The 24,485-nt window shown below is 36.9% G+C and overlaps 1 protein-coding gene across 2 annotated transcripts in view; it reads right to left on the bottom strand.

The window, feature by feature from the left end:
* The window catches only part of GOLM2 (golgi membrane protein 2), a 102,075-nt gene that overhangs the window by 50,289 nt on the left and 27,301 nt on the right, over positions 1–24,485 (bottom strand). For both annotated transcript variants that reach the window (XM_082450141.1, XM_082450142.1), the window contains exons 2-6: positions 13,031–13,085; positions 7,168–7,270; positions 5,364–5,454; positions 1,323–1,467; positions 937–1,017 (exon numbers count right to left, since the gene is read on the bottom strand). In XM_082450141.1, coding sequence (XP_082306267.1) covers positions 937–1,017; positions 1,323–1,467; positions 5,364–5,454; positions 7,168–7,270; positions 13,031–13,085 — 475 coding nt within the window. The remainder of the gene's footprint in view (positions 1–936; positions 1,018–1,322; positions 1,468–5,363; positions 5,455–7,167; positions 7,271–13,030; positions 13,086–24,485) is intronic.

The raw sequence follows: 24,485 nt of genomic DNA, 5'->3' as shown, positions 1-24,485 counted from the left end.
TGGAAATGGGTAAGAAGTAGACACATTAATGGAGAAAAAGATATACACTGAACAGAAGTAGCCATAAAACAAGGGAAAAAAGTGAATAAGCTATTTAAAGTGTAGGGTGATGAACTGAAAAGAAACACGAAGTCGTAAAAACCTATATAAGGGTATTACTATGCCATATTAAAGCACATCAACAACACAGCAATCTAGGAACATTGAGCCTGAAAGAAATAAGCCACACATACTTTTAGTAAACATAAATAGCTGTAACATAGCATAACTGTCATGAGAAATAACTGAGTCATCAAGAAAAAGTTCAAATATGTTTGACACTTTTTTTCTTTATGCTTGACTGTTAAGGCAAAAACAAGTACTTTATACATTTTAGCAAAATTTTTCATAAAAATATATCCAAAACAATTATATCTTGGCAACTAATGGGGAGTTAGTTAACTGGAAATATCAATCATCCAGATATCTGTGACTTTTCTCAGGTGTTACTCAGAAAAACAATAGTCACATGATGGGTTTCCCTGGTGGTGCAGTGGTTAAGAATCTGCCTGCCAGTGCAGAGGACAAGGGTTCGAGCCCCTGTCTGGGAAGATCCCACATGCCGTGGAGCAACTAAGCCCGTGTACCACAACTACTGAGCCTGTGCTCTAGAGCCTGCGAGCCACAACTACTGAGCCCATGTGCCACAACTACTGAAGCCTGCGTGCCTAGAGCCCGTGCTCTGCAACAAGAGAAGCCACCGCAATAAGAAGTCCATGCACTGCAACGAAGAGTAGCCCCAACTTGCCACAACTAGAGAAAGCCCACGCACGGCAACGAAGACCCAACGCAGCCCAAAATAAATAAATAAATAAATAAATTTATTAAAAAAAAAAAATAGTCACATGAAAAATAACACGATCACTTCAGTTAAATATTCTAATAACTTTTACTTACCAATGGGAAGATCTTCAGCTTTTGCAAGGTCATTCTCTTCTATTCCAGGCATTCCTGCATCACCACCTCGTTTGATTTGTTCTGCCCAAGTAACAAAAAATATAATTTTATATTTTTCATTACATAAATTGAAAATATTTTGAAGGAATGTAACAATCAGTTTGTAGAGCAACAGGCTATATCAAATGAATATCTTTATATCTTGCTTTGGACATAGTTGTAACTCTATAAACTTACTGTTTTTTCTTCTCTATTAAAGGATCCAAATTTGAAACAGACACCTAATCATAATGGAAGTAAAATCAAACAATATTCTTTATGACTGAAAATGTCCACTTCAAAATGAGAAAAGTCAATATCCTATTAACACAAAATAATAGTAATACCTTTCCCATGTGGAATATGATTGCTCGAGGGTTCTTCATGCTTGCCTGCAGCATTCTCAGCAACTTTTGGAATGTTTTTAGGTATTGCATGATGGTTTATATCCAATTCATTTCCATCTTTTGATTCAAACTTGTGGGCCTCTTGCTGTTAGATTAAGATTTGGTAACAGTAAGTATTTTTCAGTTCAAAATGTGAAACTATTGACACAACTATTAACTTAATATTCTGAAACAGTTCATTTTTTTGAAATACATACCATGGGTCTAAATTCTAAACACTTAGAGATGTGGGATATATTATTTTCTGTTCAGTTTTTATACCTGATATGAAGTCAGAGAATAAGTAATATTTTTTAAAAGTCTCTATCATAAATGGCCTAAAATTTTAGGCATATATAATTCTCTCTGGCTATGCTGATAATTCTCTGTGGTGATTCTGTGAGAAGACAGTCTTGCTGAGCACTGTGGGTTGCTGTGGAGGCCTACAGTTTGGCACAGTCCTGGGTGCTGTGGGCAGAGTGGGTTCTGTATAGGCATATGTTGTAATTGAGCAGGATAGCAGAGAGCAGGAGGTTGGCACACAGGTGCCCCCTCAAGTGTGATAGATGGCTACTGACATTGTCAGGCTTTTCCCCAAGTAGAAACAGCAAGGGTGGAAAACAGGCAAACTTCTTCCCAGGTGCACTGGCCACTCAAGCACAGCAAGGAATGGCAGAACAATGCACAAGTCAGTGCTCCCTGTAACCTGCTTCAACTAACCATATCTCCTCCTTGGAAACTTGAATCTTCAGGGTTATGATTAGGTCTGACTCAATTCTGTGGGGGGCCAGTTTTCTCTTTTATATTGGTTGAGTTGCCTCAGTGGAAAACTGGGAGAGGCAAGGAGTCAAGTACACATGCTTGGGTTGCCATATTAATATTTAATGCATAATAATATTAACATTAAATGTTCTGTCAACTCTAAAGCACTATGCAATGCAATCATTGGTAACATTATAAAAAATCTACTTTAAAAAAAATCTACTAAAAAATCTACAGAAAATCTAGAAAAATAGGAGCCAAACTGCAAGAATTTGTCACAAGAAAGAAGAAAGGGTGCTTTGACAATCAGGTGTAGGTATTCCAGTGTACCTGGCAGATAAAATCAACAACAAACATTTGCACCGTGTTTCATAGTTTACAAATTGTTTTCAAGTCTATCCTTTAGTGGAGACAAACGAACAGTTTTGGGATAAACAAAATAAAACTGAGGCTTAAAGAAGTTTAAGCAGCTTGTTCAAGATTATAAAGCTAGAGAAGTGTGGAAAAGGGATTCAAACCACAGTCTTTCTCATTTCCACAGTTTCTGGGAACTTGGTAAGCGATAGCCAATTCTGAGAGCTTAATTGCTGATGAGTGAAACGATAAACTGAAATTTCTGAACATGTCAGTATGAAGGCCAAAGGTGAGAAAATCGATGAGGTACAACCTGAGCAGCCATCCTGCATCTCTGTGCATTTTTGCTATAATGCTACGTCATAAGGCTACTTCCATAATATTCCACTGCTTTTTGATGTGGATAAAACAAACAATAATAAATAAAACTTAAAAGTCAACAAACTACTGGTCAAAAATACTTTTCCATTTAAAACAGTTAATAAAGATGTTGTCCCTTTGATGATTAACGGCAATAACTTTATGTGAATGGACAATATTAAATACTATTAACAAAATAAGATGGCTTTCTAAACACAGTATTGTTGATTTGGTAAGGGGACCACCTAATTGTTTTTTTGTTTTTTAATAAATTTATTTGTTTATTTTATTTTTGGCTGTGTTGGGTCTTCATCGCTGCACGAGGGCTTTTCTCTAGTTGCGGAGAGTGGGGGCTACTCTTCGTTGCGGTGCGCGGGCTTCTCATTGCAGTGGCTTCTCTTGTTGCAGAGTGTGGGCTCTAGATGCGCGGGCTTCAGTAGTTGTGGCTCGCTGGCTCTAGAGTGCAGGCTCAGTAGCTGTGGCACACAGGCTTAGTTGGTCCGCGGCATATGGGATCTTCCCAAACCAGGGCTCTAACCCATGTCCCCTGCACTGACAGGCGGATTCTTAACCACTGCAACACCAGGGAAGTCCCCCTAATTGTTTTTTAAATAAACTTCTTATTCTGAAATAATTTAGATTTATAGAAAAGTAATTACCCATCTCTCAATTTCCCTTAATGTTAACATCACATTAGCACAGTACATTTGCAAAACTAAGAAACCAACATTAGTACATTAACTAAACTCCAGACTTTACTTAGATTTCACCACTTTTTCCATTAAGACCTTTTTCTGTTCCAGGATCCAATCCAGGATACTACACTGCATTTATTTTATTTTTTTACTTTATTTAATTTTTTACTACATTGCATTTAAGTACTCAGGTCTTCTTAGTCTCCTCTGGTTTATAACAATTTACCTTTGTAGCATGAAAGCAATAAACAAATGAGTGTGGCTGTGTTCTAATAAAACTGTATTTGTAGACACTAAGACTTGAATTTCTTACAACTTTCCCACATCATAAAATATTCTTTTGAGTTTTTAACCATTTTTAAGTGTAATGACCGTTTTTTGCTGATGGGCAGTTAACAACAGGCAGGAGGTTGGATTTAGTTTGCTGACCCCTTCCCCAGAGTAATTTCCAAGACAGGAATGTACTTAGTTAAAAAAAAAAAAAAATCCCTCATTACAACTTATGCTTGTTTCATATAGCTTACAATGGATTTATTCCTATGAAAAACAACTGAAATTTCACAGAATCAACTAGTTATAGTAGTTGAAGAACAGAGAATGAGGATGAGGAGTAGAATTAGGCAGCTGGTATGTCACCCTAGAAAGGAGAAATTCTCTTAAGCATCTCCATTCCTTCCCACCTTGCTCCATTTAGGGCAGGATAAGTGCAAAGAAGCACTGGAGTAGATATTAGCTAATTAATAATATAAAAATAGCCTAATACAGAAGAGCAGAAAGGGAGAACTACACTAGGCAGGAAAAAGGAAAAAGCTTATATACGTGCTTCTTGGGAGAAGAGAAGAGAGCAAATTCATCCCATTATTTATATACTGGGCTTGTAATAACACAATTGCAACAGCAAGCCTCTTGTCCCCTTCCTTCCGTGTTCTACTATGCTCCTCTAACCATCCAGTGTTTCAATGATACCTTCTGACTGCCCTCAATGCCACCAAGGTAGCTCACTCAGGCCTGCCATCTTCCAGCAATCTACCCCCATGTCTCTTCAAGGAAGACTGCAGATAGGCAGCAGCCATTCCACTTTATAGATTCAAACTATGATGCCCTCAATATCATGCTGCAAAATAGTGAAAGAGCGAAGAATGAAAACCTGGTTTCCTTAACTTCTAGTCCTTTAGATGAGATGCTGCCGAAGACCAAGAAAAATATTTTTCACTAATCAATCTCTCTCAACTCTAATAAATCACAAGACTTTATACAAACCACAGCTAGTCAGATTAGATTATAGTGTATAAAAAATGAATGTCCTAATGACTAATAAACTTCAGACAAATTGCCTCCATTTCTAGCAGGACTTTCATAATATATATCAACTGGAATTGTATGAACTAAAAGAATTTGCCACCCCCAAAATATGAATCAAAATAGTGTCCAGTGTTTCATTTCTGTGTTTTAAGAAAGGAATTCAGAATAACAAAGACTGATAATTATGGAAAATTTTTCTCAATTTTCTTCTATTTCTCAAAAGCATAAAATAGGAAATAATTGATTTTCCAGTAAAATGATCATCCACTTTACAACCTGAGAAATAAATAGCAAAAATTATTTTTAAAAGTCAGGTAAAAGATATTTAGCTCAAAATTAGTTTTAAGAGTTGAGGTTATACTTTTGTAAATGTCTATTTACTCAGCAGTAAAGCTACTGCAAGTCACTTTTAAAATTAGGCAGGCTAAAATACTTAAAAATATAATGTTTTATAACAAAAATACAAATTTTAACTTCTAAATTTTAAGATTTATAACAAGAACATATTTTAAGTATTTTTAAAATTTACCTTTTGTTCCTGCAAAAACTGGTCTGCTAACTTTTTAATATTTTCTTCATGCTGTGCTCTTAATTCCTTGATCTGTTGTCCACACTGAAAACTAAATTACAAGTCATTCTTTCAGACTATTATTTTGGATTGATTCTCAAAGATGTCTAGAAGTTGAAAACATACATTTATAAGGATAAAGTATTCAGTTAGCAGGGGAGTGGGTAGGGAAGGACAAAGAGCAGACATAAAAATGGCTCACAGTCAAAATTCTTACAATATTTGAATCTTTAATAGAGGATAAAAATATTGATAAAACTAATTAAAAAACAGAAATTAGAAAGATGAAAATTTATTTTTATAAGTTGTATTTATAAAGAAACAACTGTCAAAGTCAACTTCAATCACAGAAGAGAAAAACACTTTAAAAGAGAAAACTGTAAGACCAATATATAGTAATAGATAAGAAAAGCTAGAATTGTAAGAGTTGATAAGGAGTGGCAGCAGATGATTCATCAAATAGTTAGTACTTTCAACACAATAATAAAAGCCTAAACCATAAGAAGAGCAAGAATGGAAGAAACTAATAAAGAAGAGAGAATGCAACCAGCAAGAGAAAGTGTGAAGGAACAAAACACATAAAGATTGTGAATTTCCACTGGACAAGTAGTCAAAAACAAACAGATCATTCATGCAAAAAGAAACAAAGAATACATACACAGAAAAATGTTATCTTCCACCATTTAAAATGCAAATTAAACTTCTTATATGTATATATAGTACTATCTTATTACTATACTAGCAAAATTAAGTTAGAATTATAAAAGCCAATGTTGGTGGGGCTCCAGGGAAACATTTACATTATAAATTAGTATAGTCATTTTACAAAGCAATCTTTCATATATGTGATAAGAGCAACAAAATCAATAAAACATTCCACCTCAGAAGTTCTATATTTGAGAATATAACCAGTGAAATAATGTAAGAGGGAGAAAATGCTTTTTGCACAAAGATTTTTATAGTTGATAGTCATAACAGTGAGAAAAGGAAAACTCCTACAATGGTCCAGCAGTTGGGACAGATTAAACAAGCTCTGGTACACTAACATGCTGGAATAATATTTATTTAATCCTAAAGATATATGTAAAATTATTGAATACTATTAGATTAAAATACATATATGTAAGTAGATGCATATTGATAACCTACAAGAGTAAGAAGTCAGAAATGAATAAACAGTTTAAAATACAGTGAATCTTTCTAATTTTTGGTATGTAGACCCCAAAATACCTTTAACTGTAAAACTGATTTAATACACAATAAACCCTTTTAAAGAGTAATTCTAGAAAGGCCCCTAAGAGGTTTCCCAACCGCATCACCAACAGTGCAGAGGTGTAAGCAAGGGGACTGAAGTGCAGAACAGGAGAAGCAGCTGGTGCTTAGTCCCTCAGCTATTCTGGGGACATCTTCCAGTGCCAGCTTTATCTTCTGGATTGACCCTCGAAAAGAACCACAGAATCTTCTTTCAGTCTTTGCCACATCTAATTCAATAAAACTCAGACCTTGAAAGATTTTCTGTCTCACAATGAACTCTACTACATGGGTAGATTCAACATGCCTTGTAAGAGATATTTTCATGTTGTTCAACATATCAAAATAAAAGAGAGCGATTTCAAAGAGGCATAGAAAGATAACAGAAAAGGAATTTAAAAGACCTAGTGAAATGAAAGAAGAGAAGAAAAACAGAAGCCAGAAAGGAAGAAATGAATTGAAAGTTGGACAAATATTCAAGATTCATAAATATCTGTTGCATGTAGCATCTTACCTCTCATATTCTAACCTCTTCACAAGGTAAGTATTGTTCTTCCTATAGTCCTGGAGCTGGTCTTCCTGTCGAAGAAACTCCTGACGAAGCTCAGCGAGTTGCTCTATCCACAGAAGGTAAAAATCAAAGGAATGAAGTTTACTTTACTGCTTCCCATTGAGAAGGTATGGGATTTTCAAAAATTATATACAGGAAGTTAAATTTATATAATAAGTACCACATTTAATTGTCTTTCACACACATGCATGGGCAATAAAACAAGATAGCCTCAATGGCTTTCACATAAATCAGAAATATTAAAAAATTACACATCTTTTCACATTAGGTAGACAGTATACTAAGTTGTGGAAATAGTACAAAAAGAACTACCTATCTCTCTAAACCTTACTGCTTTATAAAAGTAGGGAAAAAATCATATTTTTTAGATGTATTGGCTATAGGTACAGAATTCAATTCATTCTAAATCATACTTGATTCCCAAATTAGGTACCAATCATTTTAGATCTCATTTCTAGTTCTGCTACTGAGGTTTAGGTCCACATATACCAAAATTCCATTTTCAAAGCTTATAACCTCCAGACTAGAGCTAAAAGTTTTAGCTGTAATGAATAACATGAAATTTCAAACTGGATAGTAAATTAAAAGCTGGACCAGATCCGCTTTGGGAACCTTTAATCCATAATCACTGGCCCCACATTTTCTAGTCACTCCCTCTTCATCTAACCCTACAAATAAAAGAAATTCAGCCAGAGAAGAGAAATGTCAGTTTCTTGGATAGAGGATTAAAAAATTAGCCAACAGCCTTAGCAGTTAAGCAAAAGTAATAGTTAAGAAAGTTTTAATTTTTATAAATGGGAACAGAGGTCTATTCTGTATAAGCAATAACTACTTATTAAGACTAAAGTATAATATCTAACCATAATGTACAATATTATAACTATAACATAACATCTACTTTTCATAGAGGGCTTACAGAATTAATCTTGTTACTTTAAAGGCACTCAAAAAATGCTAGTGATGTAAGTTTTTAAAAAGCAGATATAAGCATATATTTATAATATAAAATATATCCATGTAAAAAAAACAGATGAGAATAAAAATGTATCAAAATGCTACCAGTGATTACACTTAGTGGTGGGATTCTGAGCATATTTTTTCTCTACTTTCTAAATTTTATTGGGGAATCATAACTATGGTGACGACAAAAAGTAAAAATGTTAAAGTCACATTAACGTTTGCTGAAGTATATAAAGTTTAACAATACGCATAACAATAGCTATTGTATAGTATTAATAACCAAATATGAAAAGTAAATGATTTATATAAAATGCTTATAGGTAATAAATATGCTTGCTTATTCAAGCCACATTTTTATTATTTTTTTTTAAATTTATTTTTAAAATTTTATTTATTTATTTATTTATTTATTTATTTATGGCTGTGCTGGGTCTTCCTTGCTGCGCGCGGTCTTTCTCTAGTTGTGGCGAGTGGGAGCTACTCTTTGTTGCGGTGCACGGGCTTCTCACTGCAGTGGCGTCTCTTGTTGCGGAGCACAGGCTCTAGGCACACGGGCTTCAGTACTTGTGGCATGTGGGCTCAGTAGTTGTGGCACACGGGCCCTAGAGCACAGGCTCAGTAGTTGTGGCACATGGGCTTAGTTGCTCTGCAGCATGTGGGATCTTCCCAGACCAGGGCTCAAACCCGTGTCCTCTGCATTGGCAGGCGGATTCTTAACCACTGCGCCACCAGGGAAGCCCTATTATTTTTATATTAATTGAGATATAACATTGTGTAAGTTCAAGGTGTACAACATGTTGATTTGATTCACTCACGTATTGTGAAATGATTACCATCATAGCATTAGCCAACATGTCCACCATCTCACATAATTACCACTTTTTTTGTGGTGAGAACATTTAAGATCTACTGTGTTAGCAACTTTCAAGTATATAATACAGTCTTGTTAACTATAATCACCATGCTATATATAGATCACCAAAACTTATTCATCTTATAACAGTTGTACCCTTTGACCAACATCTCATTTTCCCCACACACCTCCCAGCCCCTGGTAACCACCATTCTACTCTGTGTCTATGAGTTTAGTCAAGTCACATTTTAAATTTCTCTTCTTACTCTATTAATTCTCCAATATACAAACACGGTTGATTTCTGTAGTTTTTCACATTACTCCCACCCTAGATAAAAGTAACAAATCTGAGGTCAGGTATCCCTGAATAACACATTCAGCTTGCTATCTGATCCCTGGTCCCATCTACTAAGAAATAGAGGGCTAGAGGTAGCAGAACTCTGGCCTCAGCTATGGATGTTGAGTCTACAGAAACAATGAGATCCCAGCAGGAGGCAGTGACAAAAAGCCTTGTAGTTTACAGACAGTGTTAGCCAGTTCCCTGAAGCTGTACTCAAGAAGGAAATATTTTAGAACTAAAAGTTACTACAGTTAAAAAAAAAAAAAGAAAAATCAAATCAGCACTACCTAGTAGCTACTAGGGAATGGACCTCAACTGGTGGTCAGGACTCATTCAGGCTTCTTTTTCCTACACAGTAAACTAACTGAAGCAGCTAAGTTTACCTTCAGAATGAACCTGAGGCTTAGTATGATTTTAAGATTTGGGATGGCTTCTCTGCCTCCCCAGTTTCTCACTAACAATATTTGAAATACCTTTATCAGGAAATAAAGTTTTCATTTTTAAATGGAGATAAAAGGCTTAAAATTCAATTGACAGAAAAATAAAACATCAGTATGAGTGAGTTCCAGTCCATGTAAAATATCAGATTCTAACCTGTTTGAATACAGGGAAAGGATTATAAAGCATGCAGCAGATTGGTGCTTTCAGTGGGCCAAAATAAAGACTTGAAAGGGGACAAGTAGAGTTCTCTGGTGGTATAGCGGTTAGGATTCAGTGCTTTCACTGCAGTGGCGAGGGTTCAATCCCTGGTCGGGAAATTGAGATCCCGCAAGCCGCGTGGCATGGCCAAAAAAACGGGGGCGAAGGGAGTAAACAGATCAGAAAGCAAAACTAAGGACAAAATTTCCTATATCACAATTTTACTTTCAACTGATTGCCATGTGTTTTCTTCATTTTGAACCCAGAGATACTCTGTGTCTAGTGTGGCTGCTCTAGGTCACCACAGCAGGATGCTCAGAGTAACTTTTTTTTTTTTTTTAATTTTTGGCTGCATTGGGTCTTCGTTGTTGCACGCGGGCTTTCTCTAGTTGCTGCAAGGGGGGGGCTACTCTTCGTTTCAGTGCACAGCCTTCTCATTGTGGTAGCTTCTCTTGTTGCGGAGCACGGGCTCTAGGCTTGCAGGCTTCAGTAGTTGTGGCACGTGGGCTCAGCAGTCGTGGCTCGCGGGCTCTAGAGCGCAGGCTCAGTAGTTGTGGTGCATGGGCTTAGTTGCTCCACAGCATGTGGGATCTTCCCGGACCAAGGATCAAACCTGTGTCCCCTGAATTGGCAGGGGGACTCTTAACCACTGCACCACCAGGAAAGTCCCCAGAGTAACTTAATATGAGATCAGGTCCAAGGTCGATTGTGCAGGGTAGTCTACCTCTGACAGTAGTATCAGAGTATGCTATAGAAAGATATGGCCATAATCTCTCAATTTAACTTCTAGGATGATCTTTTAAAGCCAAAAAAATATATATTTACTTCTGGAAATTTTTTTATTGCAAATTTTCTTTCAGTAATAGGAATAAAAATAAGGTAAGCTATTCAAAATAAATCAGTGTATACTAGAATGTTAATTTACTTTCTCAGGCATTAAAAACCAACCCTAATCCTTTTATTTCCAAGAAAATATTAAAAGATTTTTTTTAGGATCTTGATGTGTATTAATTCCATTATATCCGACATTAATGTCAATGAAAATAGTCAAATACGGATTTTACTGTCAACTTGTCAAGAAGTTTGTTTCAGTAGAAATAGTTCCCAGGGTGCAAAAGTCACATTAATGAAATTCAATCTCAAGCATCCAAGCTTCAGTAACTGCACTAAAACCAAAAGTTGCACGGTATGAGTTCAAATCAAAGCTTTTTTCTCTGCTAAAGATTATCATCAAAATTTCAAAACATCTCAAGATCTACTTCAACACATACAGCAAAATAAAGATTTTTACTCAGTAACATAGGCTGTCATTTTCTCTGACATGTACTAGCAAAAGCCATAGGACTTCTTATTCAACTGATCTATTACTATTTAATAAGAAATATACTTTGATGACAAGCAAAATCATTTGTAAAAATTGCAAGCTGGAAGCAGCACTGACAGTGTGCCATCTTCTGTGTCATCCTGTGCACTCCTGTGAGTCAAAAAGAGTAGAATATGGACACAAATGCAACAACAATAAATGTGGCCAACCAGAAAGTAAATTTTTAACAGAAAATCAAAGCTGTTCTAAATCATAGATAGTAAATAATTCCTATGTTTGGGTTATAACACACAAATGATACTTCCTAATGGATTTGCTAGGTGAGAAGCAAAACTTACGTAAATTACGAAGTCAACTTAGGTTGGCTTCTTCAAGAGGATGTTAAAAATATATTACCTGGGATTTCCCTGGCGGTGCAGTGGATAAGAACCTGCCTGCCAATGCAGGGGGCACAGGTTCGATCCCTGGTCCGGGAAGATCCCACATGCCGTGGAGCAACTAAGCCCGTGAGCCACAGCTACTGAGCCTGCACTCTAGAGTCCGCAAGCCACAACTACTGATCCCGTGCGCCCCAACTACTGAAGCCCGTGAACTCTAGGGCCCGCATGCTGTAACTACTGAGCCCGTGGGCTGCAACTACTGAAGTCTGCGTGCCTAGAGCCCGTGCTCCACAACAAGAGAAGCCACCGCAATGAGAAGTCCACACACTGCAATGAAGAGTAGCCCCCGCTCATGGCAACTAGAGAAAGTCTGCGTGCAGCAACGAAGACCCAACGCAGCCAATAAATAAATAAATAAATAGATAGATAGATAAATAAATAAAAATAAATTTTAAAAATATATGTATATATTACCTAATTCTATCTAAATAGGTTTAAAATGGTTATAAAGATATATTTCTGAAATTAGAGAGCAAGTATTACCCACATATATAAACTTAGAGTCACTGCATGCAAAGTTTAAAATATATGGTGTTGTAATCAAAGGGTATGAGGGAGAAGCGGGATAGTCCTCAGACCCCAAACTCCAAAGGCCAGTGATAGTGTGCAGTAATGTAAGCAGACGATAGAGCTTGTTCTCTTTACCTATTATTTTTCATAAGAGCTTTAGTCATCTCCTATCACTTCATCTAAGTGAAAAAAAATCTGTCTTCTTACTTTCTTTCTATCTATCTATCTACCTACCTACCTACCTACCTACCTACCTATCTATCAAATCTGTCTCCAGGTTTCTTCCCAGTTTTTGTTGCAGGTTTCTTTGATCCCAGGGTATCTAAAACATTAAGTTTGGAGGATCTGTCCAAAGCATCCCTAGATCTGAATGGATTATTTTAGCAGATTGGACACAGTACAGAGGAATCATCCCTAACCTTTTCCCTAGAAATCTGACAGTCTCCAAAGCTACACCTCAATTACCTTTGAGGATTCTTCTAACATTTCATTGCATGAACTCTGTCTACAGCACAAGATTAAAATGCAGACCTCAAATATTAACTTGCACTTATTATATATAAAGCAATATTAAAAATTTTTCATTATATCTTAAGACAAAAGGATGAATGTTTTGCCATCAGAGGAGCTTTGTTCAAAAATTCTATCTCATTTAGCTGTTTAACTTGAGGACTTCTTAATTCTTCAGGATTTTAGACATTTAGTGACCTTTATCTTTAATCTGTAATTAAGTTTCTTACCCTTTAAATGACGTATGTCTGCCATCTGATATGATATGTTGTTCTGCAGTTTAACCTGAAAAAAAAATCATTTTCACTTTACTAAAGAATATGTAGTTTTGCTCATATTTACTTTTTTTCCCTCATATTCACTTTGCGCTTGATCATAAGTACAAAAGAAAAATCCTTAAGTTATGCATACCACACCACTTTCCAAAAAGAATTAGAAATAAGTTCTGATTTTGTAATACTCATTTTAAATTTGCACAAGAATATTCATTTTACTTAATATATAGTATAACAATTTTCAAAAGTTTTTAAGCTTGAGTTGAATATTGCTTAATAGTATGTTTTTTCGAAATCTTACCAGAAGATTTTCAACTCTATATTAAGAAAAGAATTGTCTGAATCAATTAATGTCAAGTCAAAAATAATTACTGTTTATCAGGCTCCCACAGGATGACAGATACTACACAGGACCCATTGCTGTAGTCACTGTCCTCTAGGGGCCAGTACACAAGAGCACCAGGAACTTAAATGTGTACCAAAATATGACTCAATTTAAGGCTTACCACTTAATTTAAAAAGTAAGACAAGGCCTTGGATAGCCAGGATATCAAAGAACTACTGTGTCTCAGTTCTTGCTTAAACAGGTTTCACCTAATTGTAAAATGCAACTAAAATATCACTACAAACAGGTTCTCTTGTCAACCTCAAGAGTAACATTATTTTGAAAGGTGCAGACTGATTCATACTGATCAAAAGCAGCACCATGAGTGGCAAAATGATTATGCTAAATACCACTTCAATCTCTAAAGAAAAAAACTTTAACTTTTCATCTTGAAATAATTATAGGTTCATAGGAAATTGCAAAGATAACACAGATGAATCCCATATACCCTTCACACAATTTCCCCCAATGGGTACATCTTATACAACTATATGACATCAAAATCAGGAAATTGACATTGGTACAATGTGTATGTATATAGTTCTATGCCATTTTATCATATGTATAGATTCATGTAAACACCATCAAAATCAAGATACAGAACTATTCCATCGTCACAAATATCTCCCTCATGCTACCCTTTATAGTCAAACCTATCCTCTTTCCCCACTATACCTGATCCCTGGTAACCACTAATTTGTTCTCCACTCTGTAATTTTGTCATTTCAAGAATGTTATATAAATGGAATCATATAGTATGTGACCTTTTGAGATGTTTTTCAATCAGCATAATGCATAGTTGTATACATCAATAGTTCATCCCTTTTTATTGCTGAGTAGTATTCCGATATGAATGTACAATAGTTTGTTTAAGCATTCAACTACTTTAGAACATTTTGGTGGTTTCTAGTTTTTGGCTATCACAAATACAGCTGCTATGAAAAATTGTGTACAGATTTTTACATGAATATTAGTTTTTATTTCTCTGGAGTAAATGCCCAGGAGTGAGACTGCTGGGTTGTATGGTAAGTCTATGTTTAGTTTTTAAAGAAACTGTCATGCTATTTTCCAGAGTGTCCATGACATTTTCAACTACGTTCTAAGAACTTATTGTGCCAAGGTACTGGATGGGAGAGTATAAAACAATTAGAAAACATGAGAGCAGTCTCAAAGAATCAGTAGGCAAGGTAGCACCTAAACTAGTATAATTACTGTAGGATTTCAGAGATGATTCCTACCTAATATGATCAGGAAAGTTTCTTGGAAGGGGTCTTATCCGAATTAGGCATTGAAGGCTAGGTAAAACTCTAAATAAGTAGAAAAAAGCATTTCAGATAGAGGAGGTGGCATAAGAAAAGATATAAGAAAGCATGAGACATATATGAAGACCCCACCAAAGCACTGTTTGGCTAAAGCACATGATACAGGGAAAACTATAATAATGAAGAAGGTTGGGAAAAAAAAGACTGGAGGGCCCTTCCACTGACATGAAATGTCCAGACTAGGCAAATCTATAGAGACAAAAAGTAATTAGTGGCTGCCAGGGGCTGAAGGGAGGAGGAATGAAGGGTGACCTCCTAATGGGCGTGGTGTTTCTTTTTGGGGTGATAAAAATGTTCTGGAATTAAATAGGGAGATGGCTGCACAACTTTGTGAGTATACTAAAAACCGCTGAATTGCACACTTAAAAAGGGCAAATTTCATGGTCTTTGAATTATATCAATATTTTAATTATATCAATTATATCAATATTTTATAAATTATATCAATATTTTAATGCAAAAAATAAAAATAAAAATGCTGAGGGTACTATGGGGCACCATATAGGAAACTGGGGATAAAATAATGGATAAACACTAGGCACTCAAGTTTACTATTTAGAAGACACAGTCAGGTAAACAGGCAATTATAGTAAAATAAGTGCTATTATTGGATTCTACAGATGGCAGAACTTAGTAAAAGCATTTAAATCCAGCCTTGGGGGAATGAGAGGAGGTTTCTGGAGATGATGATAACTGAAATAAGTCCAGCAGGAAGAAGAGTGGTTAGCCAGGTGGAAGTAGGGAGAGGGTAAGGAAACATGTGTCAAAACTTAGAAGTGAAAAACACTGCACATCACAGAAACTGCAAGCAGTTCTAAGCAGTTTTAAGCTGGAACAGAGTTAGGGGGAAATGACAAGAAGTATGTCTAGAAAGATAAGCAAGGTCCACATTACGAAGCGCCTTGCCAAGGAATGGGGATACATTCCACTGGCTATGGTCAAATTTTAAAGGACTTCAAACAACGTGATGAAACCCAATTTGCATTTTAAAAAGTCAATCTGGCTTCAGTATGATGAGTGGACCAGAGAGACAAGACTAGAAAGACCAGGTAAGATAGTAGGAGAATGGGGGACTACTGTTGTTTTTCAAGTGAGAGAAAATGTTCCTTTAAGCCAGGGGTGGGCAAATTATGGCCTGTGAGCCAAATCTGGCCTGCTGCCTGCTTTTGTATGGACGGCAAACAAAGGATGGTTTTTACATTTTTAAATGGTTGGAGAGAAAAGCCAAAAGAATATTTCATGAATTATATGAAATTCAAATTTCAGTGTCTATAAAGTTTTATGGGAAATAGCCCCACCCATTCATTTCTATATTGTCTATGGCTGCTTTGGAGCTGCAGTGATTGCAGAAAAGATCATATGGACTGCAAAGCCTAAAGTATTTACTATCTGGCCCTTTATAGAAAAAGTTTGCCGATCCCTGGTCCAAACTAACAGAACGAGAACAGAGAGATAAATACATGTGAGAGATATTAAAGGGGAACAATGAATAGTCTAACTGATTGATTAGATAGAGGAGTAAAAGAAGAAACATTAAGGATGATGTTTAAATTTCTAGAGTAAGGGGACTAAGGTAAGACTGCAATACTCCACAATAGGGAAACACAGGAGAAACAGACTTGGGATGGGAGGGAGAAGTGGGGACATGATTCTTTTTCAGACTTGGACCTACTGAATTTGAGGCACTTGTGACACACCCAAGATGTCTTTAGTAGGAAGTTGGACATATGGGTTTAGAGCTTGGGCATAGATGATTTGAGAGTATTCGCATACGGATGGCGATTAAAGCCATGGGAGTGAGATCACTGACGAAAAGCTGCAAGAGGCAGCAGGAAAAACTGATACCAACAGCTATGTGATCTGCTGACTACTAAGAACTGCTCTCTAATAACTTCTAATTAGCCTATGTCTATTTTCTTTCCTGTTTCTTTTACAGTAGTCCCCCACCCACCCCAATCTGTGGTTTTGCTTTCTGTGGTTTCAGTTACCAGCAGTCTGAAAATTCCAGAAATAAACAATTCATAAGTTTTAAATTGCGTGCTGTTACGAGTAACGTGATGAAATCTGGGGTGACATGCTCCGTCCTGCCTGGGATCCCTAACCATCAACATCACCTGCTCCTAACATCCAACCACTCACAGTGCCATGGCTCGATGATCCAAGATCACCCAAAGTAAGTGATCCTCCTTCTAACCTATCACCAAAAAAGTCAATAGTAGTTTAATGCTACGTCATTCATCTCATTTCATCTCACCATGTAGGCATTTTATCATCTCACATCCTCAAAAGAAGGGTGAGTAAAGTACAAGATATTATATTTTGAGAGAGAGAGAGACCACATTCATGTAACTTTGATTATAGTATATTGTTATAATTGTTCTATTTTATTATTGTTGTTAATCTCTTACTGTGCCTTATTTAGAAATTAAACTTTATCATAGGTATGTATATATGTATGTAAAAAACAGAGTATATATAGGGTTTAGTGCTATCCATGGTTTCAGGTATAAACTGGGGGTCTTGGTATGCATCCCCCATGGATAAGGGGGGATTATTGTATTTTCATGATCCAATTTCTTTTTGCATTTTTTGCCCCTCCAAAGAACATAGCCATCCTTTATTTTTGTTTTCAACAAGTTTGCATTACTTTGTTTTTTATCCATTTTTATGATGCTCTTCCAGCTTCCTGTACTCTATTTTAAATTTACTTTTGAAAAAGCTAGAGATGCTATTCTTTTTCTTTTTTTAAATTATTAATTAATTAATTAATTTTGGCTGTGCTGGGGCTTAGTTGCGGCATGCGAGATCTTTAGTCTTGGCATGCGAACTGTTAGTTGCGGCATGCATGTGGGATCTAGTTCCCTAACCAGGGATTGAACCCGGGCCCCCTGCATTGGGAGCATGGCGTCTTAGCCACCGGACCACCAGGGAAGTCCCCTATATCCTTATACTCTTAAAAAAATTTTTAATGGAGGAGGGGGAGTTCAATCTACAGACTACAAAAATAGTAAAGGATATTATGAGCAGTACTACTTTATTCTTATCACTTTAATTTTCTCCTCCATCTTTTTAATTGAGAATGGAGACGCTGATCCCAATGGCTCATATATAAAGTCCTCACATTTCAAAAGCTGCTCTGGAACAATATATTTTACATGGTATTGAAGAGAAAATCACAGCTTGTCTAAATAAAAGCCTTTCTTAATCCAAACAGAATGAATTTATTTCCCACCTCATTCTTTTGCCATGCAAGGATTTTCCAGTTAGCTTCTCAGACCCACTTTATGGCATATTGTTTCCTTGGCATCTCATGTTCTCTATTATTCCTGTCAGTCTTTCTTCGCACAAAAATCTTATATTCGGTGTTCAGTATTATCAGCAGGTACCAGTTCCCGATTTCTCTCACTTCCTATTAACACTAGTTTCATTGCGCTGGTTATCTCACCTTCCATATGCCTTTGAACAGAGGCATCACAGATTTGCTCATAGATCTCTGGTAGATCATTAAACCCAGAAGTTTTTTTGCTTCTACAATAATTTTATTATGTTGCTCAGTTTTAGAATCAGATGTCTACTACTAAATTATCTGTTCATCTTTTTGACACCACAATATTACAGGCATCTGATATCTCTTCTCTCCACATATACAACCCAATCCCCAAAATTCTTATCTAGCTCCTAAAACAGTTTGACAGAGAATTCCTCTTTCAATCTTATCCTTTTAAGGCAATCTGAATGTGTTTTTACCTACCATGGCACTCCCTTGTATTTTTGCAAAATCTAAGAATGTAAAGCAATGACTTAATTTTGGCTTTAATCTTATGTTTTCTACCATCTTGGATCTGTTTAAAGACTTCTTCCACTTGGTTTCTGATTTTTAATGCTTCCTTCAATGTCTTCAACCTGTTTTTCTTTACTTTTATGCTTTTCATTAATCATTTCTGCATATAGATAGGTCTCTTTAGTTCTTTAACTTCTTTGGGTTCAACCCTCTGAGATCCTTCATTTCTTTTAATACTTCCACCACCTTCTCGCCTTCAAAAGGAAGCTGATCATTCCTCCTCATAGTTTTAATTTCCTTGTGTTCTACCAGGAATTTGCTTATGTTCTAAATTACTCTATCAAAACTTCCGAGCTGTTGAGAAATTAATTTGAGTTCTCACTACTGCATGATTGGAAAAAAGGTATTTCACTTTACCACATATATGCTCTGTTGAACTGGCAATGCTACAAAATACAGATGGTCCTCTGCACCCACCATTTTGTATAAGGAACTTGAGCATACATCTCTGCACAGGGGCTCCTGGAACCAATCCCTTCGGTACCGAGGGACGACTATACTTTCTTTTCTTTCTAAGTATATTACAGACAAGTAACAGTATATAAACCCTAAGAAGTATTATTTAATCCTTATTTTATAAATGGATTCTCATTGGCTTCTTAGGTCCTTTCTTGGTTACTTTCAGACTTTTCCCATAATATCCTTATTTATAATATGCAAGAAAGACACCAAATAATCATTTTCTTTTTAAATTTCTTTGGGGTGAGAGATAGATGTGTTTAGACAGACACACACACACACATACATTCACAAACACAGCCCCATCTCTCTGCCTGATTTACATCTATGGTCAGACAGACTCCAACCCAGATTCGAATATATCCTCCAAACCCCCGCAATGCTCAAAATGCCTTGCCTGGCTTCAGAGTCTACTGGGGAAAGCTCATATTCAGTCCTTTCAAAAACAAAACATTCTTTTATCACATGCAGCCCTATTTCCAACCAGAATGTCACTTTGTCTCTTTTCTACACCCAAGGTTTATCAGAAATGAGAATTCCATGGGAACAGAAACTGTCTCTCGTTCATCCCTGTGTCCAGTGTCCGGCATACAGCCTGACCGCAATAAACACTCAATAAGTGTTTGCTGAATGGCTCCTTAGACTTTTGTGTTCCATATTCTTTGTACTACATGCTCTCCTACCTGAAGCTGTACTTTATCCTTATTTGTATAATTCTAATTATCCTTCAATACATCTGAACTCCCTCATTTATTTCCCTTTGTTATCAACTTCACTGCTGTAGTTAGGCTTTACTTTCCCTCTCTCCTTCTGTAATACTTGTTTCTCCGGGATTTGGAGTCCATCTATAATAGGCCGATTATCCATGCTTCTTTTGGCCTTTTCCATGTTAATCTCTCCAAATGTGTTTATGATCCTTCCTGCAACCTTTTTTTTCCTTCTTCTTCTGAGGCATGTGTTCTTTATCTCTTTTTTTCAGTAAGAATTATCCTCTCCTGATATTTTCCTATAGCACTTCTTAGAGCTCACCCTCAGCTACTTCATCTATTTTCCTCTAATCTTTGTTCCTCTAATACCTAAAACTTAATCTTTATATTTCTACCCCCTCTTTCTGAAGCTCTCTTAATGCTTTCCCCATCCCACACGGCTACTGTGAATTAAGTTTGGCAGCTGTTACCAGCTCACTTGCTCTGCTTTTCTTTTCATTCTGGGACCTTGAAAATGGCTCAGCTGTGCACGATTCACTTTCATTATGACCTGTTCTCAGGCAATCAGCACAACTATGACCACTGATCCCAAAGATTATATACAATTGGCTTTTTAGAGATGTCATTTCTGGCTCCTTTTTCTCCACACTAGAAACATTTTTCCTGATTATATCTCATACTCAGATGATTTCTGGAAACAATTCTATTTTCTGTAATATAATTGCCAAACCTGGCTGATGCTCAGAATCACCTGGGGAGCTTTAATAAATATATATCCTTGCCTCCCCAACCCCACTCCAGTCCAATTCAGCAGTCTGGGGATGAGTCCAGGAATCTTTTTTTCTCAAAAGCTAAAGTGATTCTGATAAGCAGCCATGTTTAGCAATTACTCATCTATAGTATGTCTCTGGCTGGCACCTATACCAGCTGGATCAAAATGGAGTATCATTGGGCTTCCCTGGTGGCGCAGTGGTTGAGAATCTGCCTGCCAATGCAGGGGACATGGGCTCGAGCCCTGGTCTGGGAAGATCCCACATGCCGCGGAGCAACTAGGCCCGTGAGCCACAATTACTGAGCCTGCGCGTCTGGAGCCTGTGCTCCGCAACAAGAGAGGCCGCGATAGTGAGAGGCCCGCGCACCGTGATGAAGAGTGGCCCCCACTTGCCGCAACTAGTGAAAGCCCTCGCACAGAAACGAAGACCCAACACAGCCTAAATAAATAAATTAATTAATATTAAAAAAAATGGAGTATCATTAATAATAACTAAGTATTAAATGCTTATTCTGTGCCAGGCCTTGTGCTAAGTGCTAATCAAATATTATTGCATTTAGTCCCCACAACCACCTCTGAGATGGACTCTCCATTTCACGGATGAGGAAACCGTGCTCTATATCATATGCCTATGGTAGATTCTGGATACTCTCCCAAGTAGTCCCAGACCAAAGTCTGTGCTCATGACCACCATGCATATACTAGATCAGTAGTTAGTAGGTGTCTATAACCTTTTTTTCTTATTCCTCATACATTGCACATATATAATTCAGTCAACATTCCAAACACACTTGCAACTTTTAGTTGATCTGTCAAAGAATTAGTCTCTCTTGAAGCAAGTTTTAGTTTAAGCTATACCCAGTTACATTTTTAAAGAGAATAAGATAAGCAAGGTCTTTGGTCTTGGTTGGCTACAATGAATCACTACAAAGGTTTTTTATTCACTCATTTTTTTTTTTTTTTGGTAAGTCATTTATAATGCATTTACTGAATATGCACTATGTGCTAGGCCTGAGGATACAAAGTATTTGGTTTTGGTCTGTTAAGAAGAGTCACAAAAAAATCACTAAAGTTTGTTTATTCATTCATTCTGTCAGCCAGTCATAAGGAAAGCATTAATCGAACACCTACTAAGTGAAAGTGTAGAAGGCCTAGAAATACAGCAATATACAAGAAACAGGAGAGAGGTCTGGATAAAGGATACACATTTTGGAGTCATCAGCGTAAGTGAAGTTTTCTGAGTGATTATGATTACTTAGGAAGAGAGTAGAATGAGAAGAGGATCTCAAATAGAAAACTATGAACTATAACACTTAATGATGAATAGGAGAGAAGCCAGTAAGGGAGACTAAGAACTGAGAGAAGAAAAACGGGAGAGTCTAGCATGATGGAAGCCAGGAGCACAGTGCTAGGTAAAAAGATGCTGAGAAACTAGGAATAGGGAGAGAAAAATGCAAATGTGAACAAAGACAATTCTCTGTTCAAGAAATGTGATTGGGAAGGGGAAGAAAGACTCAAGTATATTTTAAGTGCTGAGGAGCAAGTATAGGTAAAGGGATTGAATATAAGAGGGAGACTGGATTAATAACAGGACGAGGTCTTTGAAAAGGTAGAGGAGATTGGACCCCGAGAACAGGTGGAGAGGCTGGTCCTGGGGAAAGGATGAACCCTTCTTTATTCTAACAAGGAGGAAAGACATATGGGTGGAGATGTAGGTATGCCTGCAGATTTGGTAGTGTAGTAGTTCCTGTTCAATTCTTGGTCAAGCGGGAAACAAGATCATCTGTTGAGCTCAAGGAGAAGAGGAGTTTAAAGGGAGGCAGGGTCTGAGGAGGGTAGAAGGTTGAAAGTTGTTGGAATGAGTGTGTTGACTAGACATATGTAATTTGTAAGGTGCTGTTGAAAATCCAGTTGGGGTAGCTGATCATAAATTTCTGTAAGAACCAGTCTGGTTATATGAACTTCTCCAGCTGCACTTGAAATAGTCATGTAAAAGAATAATGGCAAGAAACTAAAACAATAGACCATTGAATCTTAGCTGTATAGAGAGGAAAGTAAAGAATGAACAGGGATACTGGAAAGGAAGAAGAAAAGGATCAGCAGTCTAGGTGAAGTTGAAAAACAAGTATAGTTTGTTCGGCAGTTCTAATCCTTTTTTTTTTAAATATATTCTCCCAAGAATATGCATGTTTGAGGGTTCACAAACTTTCAGTTTCAAGGATTTGAAATCTTATGTCAGGTTCATGTTACAATGAATTAATAATCAAGGCCTTTGGTAGTCATTAATGTTGGCAAATATTTCTAGCTCTCATCCCAGGCACTTTGTAGGATTGCTCCTCCCCATTCTTCCGAAATTGGGTTAAGGGAGGGGCAATGAAATGTGAGCAAAATGACAGGAATCGCTTCCAGGCATAAGCAATTATAGGGAGCACAGTTCACTACTCTCTCATTCTACCAAAGCCACCAATGTTTCAGATGGCGGCTGCTCAGTCCTCTAGGGTCATAAAAGGACAGACACAGAGCAATGCCTCCAGTAGACCCACAAAGGGCATGATGAATGAGTGATCAATTTTAAGCCACATAAGAGGATGCAGATGGAGGACTATGAAAGGGAAAGAGAGAATGAGAGATAGGTAGGGAAATCAAGGCCAATTTGGAAGGGAAAGCAAGGCAGACCTGGAAAGTATGAGAGCAAGAGTCTCCTCCCCACCTGCCATATCCAGCCCATAAAACATTTCCATTTGCACATCCACTAATCCCTGAAACTTGAAATGTAAAAAAATCAAAAGAGTTTCTCCACAAATTAGCACCCTTTCTCAACTTTCCCATTACTTTCAGTGGCATCATCATCCTTTTGCTTCTCCTGCCTCTTACCTCTTCTCATCCTATTCACCAGTCCATTACTGCCTACAACTACATGCCTTCATATGCTGCACAAGCTATCACCAAGTCGGGGGAATTCCCTGGCGGTCCAGTGGTTAACACTCAGCACTTTCACTGCCGTGGGCCCGGGTCAGGGAACTAAGACCCCACAAGCCTGTGCAGCATGGCCAAAATAAATAAATAAATAACATAAATAAAAGCTATCACCAAGTCCTGCCAATTCTTCTGCAGTTTCTCTCAGATCTGACCCTTAACTTATTCTGTGTTCATGGCAACCACCTACATGGAGTATTCTCAGCTAGCTGCACTAGAATATAAGCTCCATAAGAGCAGAGAACTTACTTGTTTGGTCACCCCTGTATCCCCTGGAATACTGCAGGCACTCAACATTATTACTGAATAAATAAATGAAGATATCTAATCTATCACTTGTCTTTTCCCACTTTTATTTATTTCCTAACCATAGTGAGAAACATCTTTGGAAAAACTTTGTTTTCCATCATCTTTCTTCTAGTCAAGATCTAACAATAGAATACTACTGACCCTAGCATAGACTATAAAATTCTTCTACTGAGGATTTAATGCCTTCCATAAGGTGGGCACCACTTTCTCTAGCCAGTTATCAGAAATGGTCACTTTGACATAGTCAAGTTAGTTTTAACCATCTCTAATAATTAAATTCCTCTTTCCTATGCCCATTTATCATTAGCAAATGGAGTGTCCTTCCCTTTCCTTTTTACTACTACAAATTACATTGCCTCCTTTAAAATCAGAACCAAAACTTAAATTGATTCTACAGTAGCATGATGTTAGTTTTTACAGATAAAAATGTCATTACATTCACTGTCCCCCATCCTTCCAACAAGCTCCCAATTTTTTATGCTATTAGGCCCTATTCATACCTTCCACTTCCAGGTCCCCTCTAATTTAGTCATGTCCAGCTACGTCCTGCCAAGACTACCCACTACTGTTGCCAAATCCTGTTTTAGGTCTTGAGGGCACATTTAATTTCTTCCTATGTTGATTATTCAGTATATATTT

This window comes from Balaenoptera physalus (assembly GCF_965194825.1).
Source record: "Balaenoptera physalus genome assembly, chromosome: 2".
Lineage (NCBI taxonomy): Eukaryota > Metazoa > Chordata > Mammalia > Artiodactyla > Balaenopteridae > Balaenoptera > Balaenoptera physalus.
This window is presented reverse-complemented; position numbering and strand designations above follow the sequence as displayed.